Below are 11,762 nucleotides of genomic sequence, written 5' to 3'. Positions count from 1 at the left end.
GCATCGCGTCGCGCTGAGCCACACCGCCCGCCCGCCCGCAACACGTGCGCGACGCAGGCGGACTGTACCATACAGAGCATGCGCGGGGGTGCCGCGAACTGCGTTCGTTACTCGGCGAAATAAAAACATACTTCACCGTTTCGTTGTTTTTTAATTCATCTTGGCTATTATCTATATTTGTTTTTAAAACGTTATTGCGTTCTTCTGAAAATTACGGAAGAACTTATTCGTAAAAGTATGGTCACTTCCTGAAAGACCCCGAAACAGTGGAAAGTGGTGCATTCCTTCCCAGCATGCAACGCGGTTTGGAAAATGGCGGCTCTCTGTGTGGTTGCGGGGTCGTCTCTGTACAGGAACGGTGCTCAGATATTTCAGAGACTACAGAAAGAATGCATTCGCAGGTACTAATTTAATTTAGTTTCACTGTTGCCTACTTGTCTGTACCGTTGAATATTTCGCAGTGTATTTGAAAGCCGTGGACGTTCGTGACATTCATTGTGTGTGTGTGTGGCTCACGACGACACACACGTCACGACGTTATCAACACTTTCTTCTATCTTACACTTATTAAAGTTATTTATAAAGTTTAAAGATTATTAATGACTACTGGTGGAAATCCTACTGATTCATGCCACCTTTAATTTATAGGAATTTTGGGTGTAGTGCAGTTTTGGATCAACAGAACTCAACTTCAAAAACAGCAGGTGCGTGGGCACATAATAATTCTTTTTTTCATATTTTTTTCAGTCAGCTGTAATAAACGGTCAGGATAATTCTGGGGATGGATTTCAGGGCAAAAAAATGCAATATTTATCAACTGAAGCCTCCTTGGTGATAGCTGCAATTTACAGATGAGTCCCCCACTCCAACAGCATCATCATGCTTATCAAATAAAAAAGAAATTAAAGTTCCCTGTCAGTCATTGTGATCAGTGCAAACTGTTATTGCTGAATATTTACCACTGACTTTGATCTTGATCTTGAAATGTTCTTTCTTTAATATTTCATCAGCTTCCACAAAACATGATCGTTCTCCACCATTGAGCCTCTGGCTTTATCACTGTGTCAGTGTTAACGTACCTCCATTATAGTGTGTGTGCTGTGCTGTGCTGTGCTCTCTGAACTGTCTTCCCCCTCATCCAGACCATCATTCCATTATTTAATCGTTACTTTATCTACTGTCTGGTGTCTAATGTGCAGTAAAGTAGAATCCCCAGAGGGCACGAGGGTAAACCCCACTGTGAGACCCGCTCGGATGAGCTTGAGACAGCCTGCCGACAAACCTGGTCTTATTTTTCTTTTGCACTTTGCATATACAATAAGATATAAAGACTTTGTTTTTTGGGGTTCTTTGTGAAAAATGGCCAATGTTATTACTATTTTGTAACTACACAGCATTTGTTTATACACAGGATCACATCAAGATGTGTTAATTCCAAAAAAGAAAAGATGGTACGTGTTTATTATTTTTTTTTGACAAATTAATCTCATTAATCATTTTGCAGTTTGCCCCATATGGAGATGACCTCTTGCTGTTCTGTGTTTTATTTTAGGAATGAATTGGCTGTGCTCCAAGCACTTTCATCCACAGTTCAGAGGGTACAGTGGGTCTTCCTTTTCATTTACCTTGCACATGTTTATATAAAGGCTGTTTATTGTGAGGTGATGTGGAAGTCTCACATGTTTTATTACTTACTTAGATTTTTTTTTTTTTTTTTTTTTTTAAATCTATATCAGGACCCCACTGCGTCACATTACAGGTTTCAAGATGACCCCTATCTCACCCCACGGACGGCCTCTGAGTTTGTGAGTTGTGTAGACAGCTGCAAGTTGTCAACAAATACTAAAAATAAACTTATATTAATGTGTGTACCGTTAAAATAAATGAACAACTCGGGATTTGGGCCCAGAAGTAGTAGTTTTAGAAAGATGGGATAAGTCGCTAAGGATGGTACAATGTATTAATACTAAGAAAAGATCATTTATGTGATTTCTAGTAACTGTTGCCACTGTAGGCCAAGTTGTTTAAGTCTCTGGAGGTCCTGCACTGCCATTATTACCTCCATGCTAATAGGTTGCGGTTTGCTCTTGATATTCCATCTAAAAAAATAGTGATTGCAAAGTATTCAAAAACCTTTCTTTCTGTTTGAGATATTTCGCATGGAGAAATCCAAAAACAAGTTTTTGGTTAAACTGGACCTTCAGATACACAGGTCACTATATTTGTGAATGTTAGGTGTAGAAAAATATTCATGGGTGTGAGTAGCATCAAGTTTTAATCTCGAAGACAAAGGTCAGATGCATTTTCCACTGCTTTTGAAGTTAATTGAAATGGTTTTGAGTTTTGTTGTTACATCGCCACACCCTATGTTCTTTTGCCTACAGAAACTCTTCTCCCTGTCCCAGGAGTCGGGGCGAAATGCAGCCAAGTACATAATCAATACCTACCCAAACTTCTTCCTGAAGGACTATGCTGAGCCTCATATACCTGTGAGTTTGTGTAATAAAGGTCCTCTCCTTGTAAGTGATGTACCTGCACCACGTGCGCTCAGCACGTCTCCCCTGTTCTCACCAACAGTGTCTCATGCCGGAGTCGCTGCAACCAAAGGTGACGGAGGTGTGCGAGGCCGGCCTGCGTGAGCTCATCCACCTACGCAAAGTGCGCTCAGCCGTGGACATGTACGACCGGCTGCTGCAGGCAGGTGTGTGGAGCTGCGTGGAGCATCCATGTTGTAGTGAAAGGAGAGCTGGGCTCTGGAGTTTGAGGACGTTCCTGCGGTGACAGGAGATAGAAAACAGTGTCTAAACTAATGCTGAAAAATTCACAAGTGTTTGTGTTTCTGTTCAGGCCAGTGGTGATCAAAAGGTCTTTGTAATATTCAATCCAGGCACTGTGGTTTCACTGGAACTCACCAATAACCTCCTGGACCTCATCTGCTTCTATGGGGATCAGGATCCTGTCCAAGGAGACCAGGCTGAGCCGGAGAAGACAGCTGAAGGGGTGAGAGATGATGTTTTGTTACTTGTTTCCACAGGTGGCAGAATTAAAAGCATTTTTTTAATTTATTTCCCCATTGTAGCTCAGATCAGCTGGCTGCTCTCCTGCTCCACCTGTTTTCCACAGTGACAAACAAGCAGTATCTATGAAACCAGAAGCCATTCAGTTAATTAATACGACTAATGTATAGGATGGCGGTAATGCACATTAACCATTGCTTTAACATGCCTCATTTTTCATTACTGATTTTTTTTTTCCCCCAGTAACACTGCACTTTATTGGCCGACTGTAAACTTTCGTCATGCCCGAAAACTGAACCACTTTCACACAAAATGCCTACGTAGAATTCTTGCTATTAAATGGCAAGAAAAGGTTCCCAATACGGAGGCTCTCGCCTGTGCAGGCTTACCAAGTGTTCACGCTATCCTAATGCACTCCCAGCTTAGATGGGCAGGTCACGTGGTATGCGTGTCAGACCAACGGCTTCCCAAACGACTCTTCTATGGCGAGCTATCCCAAGGCAACCGATCTAGAGGTGGTCAGAATAAGCGATTCAAGGGTACGCTTAAATCATCCATGAAGGCATTTGGCATCAACACGGATAGCCGGGAAGAATCTGCAAAGAACAGAACGAGGTGGTGCACCTCCATACACAAAGGCACGATGTTGTACGAAGCCAATAAAACAACTTTAGCCGTGCAAAAATGACACGAACGGAAATCTTGAGGTGCTCGTTCCCAACAAAAGGGTACAAGTCAATGTCCACAGTGTCAGAGATCATTTCATGCGCAAATCGGTCTAATCAGCCATCTGTGCACGCACCCCCACCCCAACCCCAGTCTGACTAGATGGTCCTCGTTGACTACGACGGACAAAGAACGCAACACACACTTTATTGGCCAAGTACATTTGCATATACAAGGAATTTTCTCATTCAGTCACATTTAATATATAAGCACAACAGACATTAGACATAACATTAAAGTAATAGTATAAAGTAAGAAAATTTGAAGAAAATACAATAAATATTATACAAATGTTACAATCCCCTACGGGGTATGTATGAACATATCAAAGTTGTGAAATCAGAGGTGAAAACCGCAGGGTGACTAAATACACTGTAAGTAGGTCTGGTTGGAGTCACGTTCAGTACAACACTTTAGGATACACACTATGTTACTGGTGTATTCTGTTTGTTTATAGCTGTATACCATCGGTGTTCATTCAACTGTCAGTATGGATTGTAATGTGCACTTTAGGAGATCATAAGGGACATTGCTTGAATGGAAAGAATGGTCTTTTGTAACTTTTTGCAGCAAATGGAAGTTCAAGGATTGCTTTGGGACACCTTTGTGTTAGACTGAGCCCAAAATACAGATATATAGATTTTGCAGGAATCTGATGTGTTATAAAAGTCTCATAATAACCTCTGTTCTTTCTGAAGGAGGTGGTTCAGGATCCAGCTCCTCGGAGAAAGGAAGGAAGATTCCGAAAGTCTGACTCGCTTCATCGCACTTGGAGGTGTGTGTGAGAAATTAATTTTTTCAATAATGCACGTTGACTTGAAAGATATGTCTGACAGTTCAATGGTTTATTTTCATTTGCTGAATTCAATTATTTTTAAACTGTTCCTCATGCAGGAAAGACAATAATGCAGAGCGGATATTTCACTTGATGCCAGAACGCAACGAGAGATCATATGGTGCCTTGATCAGAGGCATGGTTAAGGTACTGACTCGTCAAGGCTCTTTTATTTTTCCCCGATCTCTTCTGTGATGTTGTTCTGATGTGTGCCTTTGTGTGTAAACCCACAGTATGGCGCTCACTCAAAGGCTTTTGACCTGTACACAGACATGCAAAACAACAGAATGGCTGGTAAGTTGATGAAGAAAGCTTTCACGGAACCCGAGGCTCACTGACCCTCCCAGCTGTCACTGACAGACCTCTGATGATGTACAGAATGCAGTTTTGTGACTTTGGCATGAACTGCTCACACAGCACTACATTTTTGACCTGAGCAGTGTGAAAATTAAGTGGAGTTGAAATAGCTGTGTTCAGGAGTGCATTGCGGGGGGGGGGGTTTAACAGCGCAGTTAACACTGCTCTTACCCTCCTTCTTTGGGGACACAACTATGCTGGTCTCAGTTTCAACGGACACATGCGGCTCCTTTATATACAAGCAGACCTCAGGTGACCAGATGTTGGAGTAATGGGGGGAATCCACTTAATTTACATATTGTGAGCTAGTGGGCGGTACAACCTGGGGTCCAAAGTGGGATTTCCTTGATGAACAGCTTCTGGTGACTGGCCTTTGTCCATAACTGGAAACAATATTTAGGTTCAAGGTTCAAGGTTTATTGTCATAGTATAAGTACAATGAAATTCTTCTTTGAGTGCTTCTCCACAGGCTATGAACAAAAAAATAATAGATAATACTGGACAAAACAATAACAATAAATAATGGTAACAATAACAATAAGTATGGTAACAAATGACAACAGACAGCCAGAGTACTTAAAACCGAGAGTACTTTAACAAGTCGCCATGCACCGGTGCCATATTAGCATTTTAAGTGATTTTTCAGGCATAAACGTCTTCTCCTTAGTACTCTCAATTCATGACGTAATATTTTTTTTGGAAATGCAGAACTGGAAAGAGTGGTTTTATTCTTAATTCATGGCTCACGTTTTCCCCCAGCAATCTGATACTGGGGAAATGGGCCATAGTTTGTGAGAAATAACTTTATGCTGATATTTCAAGAGATCTGCAAGCATACAACTTCAAACAGACAACGTGAAAATATTTTCTTAAAATTTGTAAAGGAAAAAAAAATGAACATATTACAAGGTTGTTGTCATGTCAGTGTTTTTTTTTTTTTTTAAATAAAAATCATTCATATGATGTGTTGCAATGAACAGTCAATGGCATGACCAGACCACCACCCCCATTAGGCCGGTAGGGGGGATGACCTGCGTTTGCGGTGCACGTGTACCCAGCTGCTCTACGCTGGTGACGGTGTATTGATGTAAGCAACTGCTCTTGTGAACATCAGGCCAAACTCTCGACTTCATGGTTGCAGTTTCAATGTGCCTTTCTTCTCTAGTCCCGCCCCCTGACGCATGGGCTCTCTTTCAGCGGACGTCCACGCGTTCAACGCCCTGATCGCCGCTGCCCCGGAGGTCCGGCAGAAGTACAGTGAGAAGTGGGACCTGATTGCTGTAAGTCCCACAGCTCCTCGCTTTGGGCTCCCTGTGAAATCTACGTGTGGCTATTATGTTGTGACTTCGCCCTCCCTCTGCTGGCTCCTTAGGAGATGCTTAAGCAGATGAACAAGTTGGGAGTTAGGCCCACCTTGCTGACATTCAACACCGTGCTTAAGAGTCTGCTGCGGTGTGGCCCCCTGAGCCGAGCCCTCGTGCTGCAGGTCCTCGGCGAGATGAAGGCCCTGGGAATCGGTGAGTGTGGCCCTCTCTCCTCCCTCTCTCTCCACATCTGTATCCAGGGCTCCCTCTCATCTCGAACAGCCTGTAGCGTCAGTGGACCCTTTTCGTTCAGGATCTTGTTTCATTTACAACTGCTCTTGATCCGTGCGCCTGTGAGATGCTCTCAGAAGATGTATGTGGTTTTGGACACATGTGCTGATGACACTTTGCTTGAGACACACGTTTTGGCTGTCGGTGCACGACTAAATAGGTGACAGGGTGCCTGTGCACTTTTGCACCACGGTTCACTTTGCGTCTCTCTTTGTTCAACAGAACCCAGTTTAGCTACTTACTACCACATCCTCGTTGCATTTTACAGGCAAGGTGAGTGGGGTTTCATTCCTAAAAAGTAATTGTGCAAACAGATCACGCTGTTCCTTAATAAGGTTACAGGCTCGAAGTGATGAGAAAAGAGATGTTACTCGAGGACCAAGATCCTCTTCTAAGCGGTCCACTCGGGCCGTACGGTCCTCAGTTCTCAGGGGCTATAGCCTTCCTGAACAACACGGTCATGTGAAATGGACCGTGATTTTGTTTCCCAGCGAGAGGATGCAGAGGAGACTGTATGGAAGTGTTGATGTAAACAGGAAGCGTGTCCTCACGTGTCCTCACACGACTAAAATGTCCCTCCAGCTTTGTCCCCTTCAACCTTGTCCAGGACTATGCTGACCACCGACCTCCTGCATAGCATGATGGACGAGATATCGGGGAAGGTGTTTGACGCCCTGGATCCTGATGACGGTACACTTAATTTGTGTCATTGGATTTCGTCTTGGTTTAATGCCAAAATTATGACATTATTTGTAGTCTTGTCAAAAATATGACATCTCACTTTACTGTAGATGCAGTTTGGATTTGAGCTGGAACTTCTTTAGTCTCATAAGACTGACTCATCAATGTTCCGTTGAAAAATGAGGTTATGTTGAGGTTTTTAGTGTTTCACATTAACATATGTGTAACTGTGCAATATGCAAACAGCAGAGAAAACTTTTAAAATGATACAAGTGCACACAGAAATGGGTTACAGCTATTCATCCTTCATCAACGTCTTCCACCCCTCCTGGGGCATAGGCTGCCAACAAGGGCTCTCTAGGTGTCTCTGTTTACAGCTGTTACTTACAGTGCAAGGACCCAGGTTTGATTCCCACCTCCTGCTGCAGGACCCTTGACCAGGGATTGATACAGTAATGAATTGATACAGTAAAATTACTCCCGTCTTTAAGTGGGTAAATCACTCTAAGGACCTTAACACCATATGTCACTTGGTGAGTAAAACAGTAGATATATTAAAAAAGCAATAATAAATGCTAAATATTTCATTAGATTTCAATTGTATTTTCTCATTTGCTTCCTGTTTTCTCTTTTTGTGAATAAACATCTGAAACAGGAAATTATTTTTGGTTCTAATTTAAATCTTTTTCCCTCTTGTTCCAGTATACTTCTTTAACTACGCCATGAATATAGTAAGTACTCACTCGGGATGGTGCCTCTCTGCATACACTTGTACCTACACACACCGGCCCGCTGGGAGCCTGGCCGCAGCGTGCTGATAGTGCTCCTCTGTTTGCAGTGCTGCTCCCTCAAAGACCTGGGCCTCGCCTACAGGGTGCACAGCCTCCTCAATGTCGGGGACAACTGGAAGCTGCTGGGGAACCCTTCCAGGGAGGGATTTTATTAGTGAGTACTGCTTCTGTGGTTACTGAATCCACACACAGGTGTCCACCAGTACTGAGGAAGGTGTTTTCTGAGCAGTGTGACACAGAGTACTAAAGAGCTGAGCGCAGATGATCATAATAAAAACGGAAATGAATACAGAAGGGGCGATAATGCTAGAAACACAAGGCAAATGAGTCGAGTGGCAGCTGAGGAGATGAAAACAAAAACAAACTCCAAGCCACAAAGGAGCCGAGATGAATATGTGTGGGTCCGAGTGCCAGCGGCTGCTCACCGGCGACTGCTGGATAACAGGAAGTTGGGTGTGGTGCAAGCTGGGAGACGGTGATGATTGGCGCAGGGGTACGGACCTCAGCTGATGATGGGAGCTGAGTGCTGACGCATGTTCTCAGCTCGAGCAGCATGTGGTTGTTTGGCTGGACGGCATCAGCGCGACACAATGCCAAGATCTGAGTCTCTCGTGGCTCGCGGTTGTGTGCCGGTGGACATCGTAGTCTTCCATCTGTCCCCGTTGTGGGCAGTGTCTCACTCTCCTTCCTTCCTTGCTAGTGGCTCGCTCTTCAACCTGGTGTGCATGATGGAGAACATCGGCGTGGTGTTACAGTGGTACAGAGACCTGGTCCCATCTGTGAGTGACACTTTTGTGGAAACAGTGTCATTGTGGTAAAAATTAAGTGTAAGCGCTGAATATTAATGTGAGCGTTTCAATATTCCTCCTAGTTATTCTACCCGAATTCACACACAATGAGGGATTTATTACAAGCACTGGATGCAGACAACAGGCTGGACCTCATTCCAGAAATATGGAAAGGTTGGTATAGGGTCCCTACCAGTCCCACCTCTTTCCTGGACACGTCACAATGTCGCCTTGAAGCTTTACGGACGGGTTCCATGGTTTTACCCCACGGCCATGATGTTGTCTTGTGTTTTTTCTCCAGACGTCAAGCAGCTGGGTCTGGCCACCGTCTCAGGGGATCTGGCAGAGGAGGTGCTGGCCCTCATGGCCCGGGACGAGCACAGCCCAGAGGTGAGAAAGACGCTGTGGAGCCTCACCACACAGTACACAGTTCCATCATATAACAGGGTCCTATGTGATGAAAAACTGCTGCAACCAATACATAGCATCACTACACAGCCCTTTTTCATTTAACGGGCTTCATGTTAGTTACGACTCCCCCCCCACATATATTTTATTCACTCAGAGTACCCTGAGAAGCACTTTATTCACTCTGCAAAGCACATGGATGCTGCAGAATTAACAAGTGCATAAACATCCTACGTCCTGCCACGTTGACAGCCTCAACCAATCACAACGCTGATTATGGTAATTCTAGTTCAAAATTGAAATATAAGATTGAATGCAGACTTTTTAATAAACTGTATAATTCTATAATTCATGGTGCATATTTTAATAGGTTGTATAATAGAACTCAGTTATTTTTGTTTTAGAATGCTTGTTATTGTCATGCATTCAAAAATATCTTTTAATCTGGTTAATTTTTAATGTTAGGTAGTGCTTATTTTTTCCCCGTAACAAACAATGGTAATTTGACCCCTAATAACTGGAATTTGCTAAATGGTAATTTCATAGGACAATGAACCCGCTAGGTGGGGGATGGGTGTGTTTCCATAGGCTCAAAGGGCTGTTCCTGCATCGCACTTGGTCTTTTGTGGTCGTCTGCAGATACAGGAGTCCTTTGCAAACTGTGCCTTGGCAGTGAAGGCTGTCTATGGACACGGCGAGCAGAGCCAGGCCACCCTGGACTTCACGGCCAGCGCGTTGTGCAACATGGCTACCATCCTGTTGGCAGCTGGGAGGACAGATCAGGCCTGGTGAGATGAAGCGACATCCAACTTCTTAGAACGGCCTTTGGTTTCCTTGAGCTCAGAGTGGCCACACGCTCAGCTTTAAGGCACGTTAGTAGCACTGTAGCCAACTGACACTCCCAGCTGTTACCCATTTCATCTGAATGCTCAAAAATATTTTTTTCATAGGGAAATACTGCAGCTCTTCAAAGCCAACAACCGGGTGCCCTCGTAAGTAAAATTTTTCTTCAGTGCTATTCGGAGCAGTTTTGACATCGGGTTAAATGTAGATCTATATTTCATAGGCAGTTGCGTTGAACAAGTAAACTTGTGAATTAAATCTTACATGTTTACGTGTACGTGGTTTAAACAGTTTAAAGCAAAATATCATTTGTTTGCTGGTGTCGCACAGTTTGTCACAAGAACTTGTGTTCTTTACATGACATAATTAATGTGATGTACTCTTGCAGCGAGAAGCTTCTGGATGAGTTTCTGAACTCTGCCAAGAGCGGTTCCAACAGTGAGCAGGCAGTGACGCTGGTGCAGATGTCCTCCAGCTTTAGCCTCCCTGCCACTGCCAGGCTTGCCCAAAGGGTCGAGCAGGAGTTTGACCTCAGCGAGGAGCAGAAGTAAGATCATCGCAAAGTATTTAGCAGAAAGGATGATGTTAATTAAAAGCAATGTGTCATCTGAGGGTTTCACTTTTAACACTGTCAGTAAATAGATAATCTTATTGGATATGCAAGTCAGAAAATGTATGGATCAATTACCATTTGAGGTGTAGTCGGTTTAACGTGCATTTTACTATGGGACACACGTCTATAAATAATGAATTTATTGATGCACTTTTTTTTTTAAACTCTGAATTGTACACTTTAGCAGATGCTTTTCTACAAATGTTTGGCATTTACAATATTTCAATCACTGTAATATTATGGAAGCAGGTCCTGTATTAAAAGCAACCCTCCACCCTTCTACAGGAAGGCTCTGCAGGACGTGGAAGCCACGAGTGACTCCGATAAAGACTGACCTTCCACCCACTCACGCGCACCAGTAACCTTCTGCCTGCTCCTGAAATTGCCTTTTGTGTTCTGTAAGCTGTAAAATAAAATTCAGATGAATATTTACAAACTGTGTGGGTGGAGTACTCTTTTAATTGCAGCATGAAGATAATTGGGTTGAAATTTTAAATAAAATGACATCCTGGTTAACAGCCAACAAGGGTTCAGTTGTCATTACAGCTAAAGATGATTTCCTTTTTCACCCCTGTGGCTGCACATGTGTCTTCCACACCAAAAAATAAAAGCTAGGGTCACTTTCTCAACCAGGCTCCATTTGTACTAATAGAAGTGACCAAGCTGCTAGAACAGAAAGTGGGAGAGAGGACACAGTGTATATTGCACTAGTTTACTCTCTAGGTGCAGAAGTCAGACTATCATATATGTCTTACATTCCCTTGCATTTGTATAGGACATACCTGGACATGTCTGGTGACTTAATATTGTATGCTTTTTATATATTTATCCTTCATTCACATATTCTCTGTCTTGTCACTGTCACTCTGTGCAAACATACATGGCAAAGCTCATTCTGATTCAGTCAAAAATTAATCAGTTTTTGGTGCTTGGAGTGTCTCGTACTGTAGCGGTTCAGCTCAGGAGCAAGCAGGTACTTTTTTCCTGCCTGAAGTAATGACCTCCTGTCCACTGTTCCCATACCAAATGTAGTTAAATGCTGGAAATCAGACCCATTAAGCAGCAGAATCCTGTAGATGCAAAATGGCACTAAATGCATGTTCTGTAC

At 43.3% G+C, this 11,762-nt stretch overlaps 1 protein-coding gene and 1 non-coding gene across 2 annotated transcripts; both read left to right on the top strand.

Annotated features, from left to right (window-relative positions):
- Positions 1 to 305: 305 nt before the first annotated feature.
- ptcd3 (pentatricopeptide repeat domain 3) lies at positions 306 to 11,004 on the top strand. The gene is made up of 24 exons (XM_018728565.2): positions 306 to 401; positions 649 to 704; positions 1,412 to 1,451; positions 1,553 to 1,598; positions 1,737 to 1,805; positions 2,385 to 2,489; positions 2,578 to 2,701; positions 2,888 to 3,000; positions 4,442 to 4,518; positions 4,638 to 4,725; positions 4,812 to 4,872; positions 6,133 to 6,215; positions 6,308 to 6,452; positions 6,753 to 6,803; positions 7,113 to 7,220; positions 7,914 to 7,942; positions 8,050 to 8,156; positions 8,703 to 8,781; positions 8,874 to 8,964; positions 9,092 to 9,180; positions 9,838 to 9,986; positions 10,149 to 10,190; positions 10,430 to 10,588; positions 10,940 to 11,004. The coding sequence occupies exons 1-24, from the start codon at positions 313 to 315 to the stop codon at positions 10,986 to 10,988; spliced, it is 2,049 nt and encodes a 682-aa protein (XP_018584081.2). The 5' UTR covers positions 306 to 312; the 3' UTR covers positions 10,989 to 11,004.
- LOC114912395 (small nucleolar RNA SNORD94) lies at positions 8,472 to 8,611 on the top strand. The gene has a single exon (XR_003798252.1). It is a non-coding gene; the product is annotated as a small nucleolar RNA SNORD94 (small nucleolar RNA).
- Positions 11,005 to 11,762: the final 758 nt, after the last annotated feature.

The sequence above is a fragment of the Scleropages formosus genome, chromosome 1 (genome assembly GCF_900964775.1).
Source record: "Scleropages formosus chromosome 1, fSclFor1.1, whole genome shotgun sequence".
NCBI lineage: Eukaryota > Metazoa > Chordata > Actinopteri > Osteoglossiformes > Osteoglossidae > Scleropages > Scleropages formosus.
The sequence above is the reverse complement of the archived record's forward strand: the minus strand, read 5'-3'. Positions and strand labels throughout refer to the sequence as shown.

Bases quoted from the DNA above. Each gene is read 5' to 3' on its own strand.
- ptcd3 (XM_018728565.2), top strand. From the start codon at position 313: ATGGCGGCTCTCTGTGTGGTTGCGGGGTCGTCTCTGTACAGGAACGGT. The intron at 2,490-2,577 runs GTGAGTTTGTGT...TCTCACCAACAG, and splicing joins ATGCTGAGCCTCATATACCT to TGTCTCATGCCGGAGTCGCT. The intron at 9,987-10,148 runs GTGAGATGAAGC...TTTTTTTCATAG, and splicing joins GGGAGGACAGATCAGGCCTG to GGAAATACTGCAGCTCTTCA.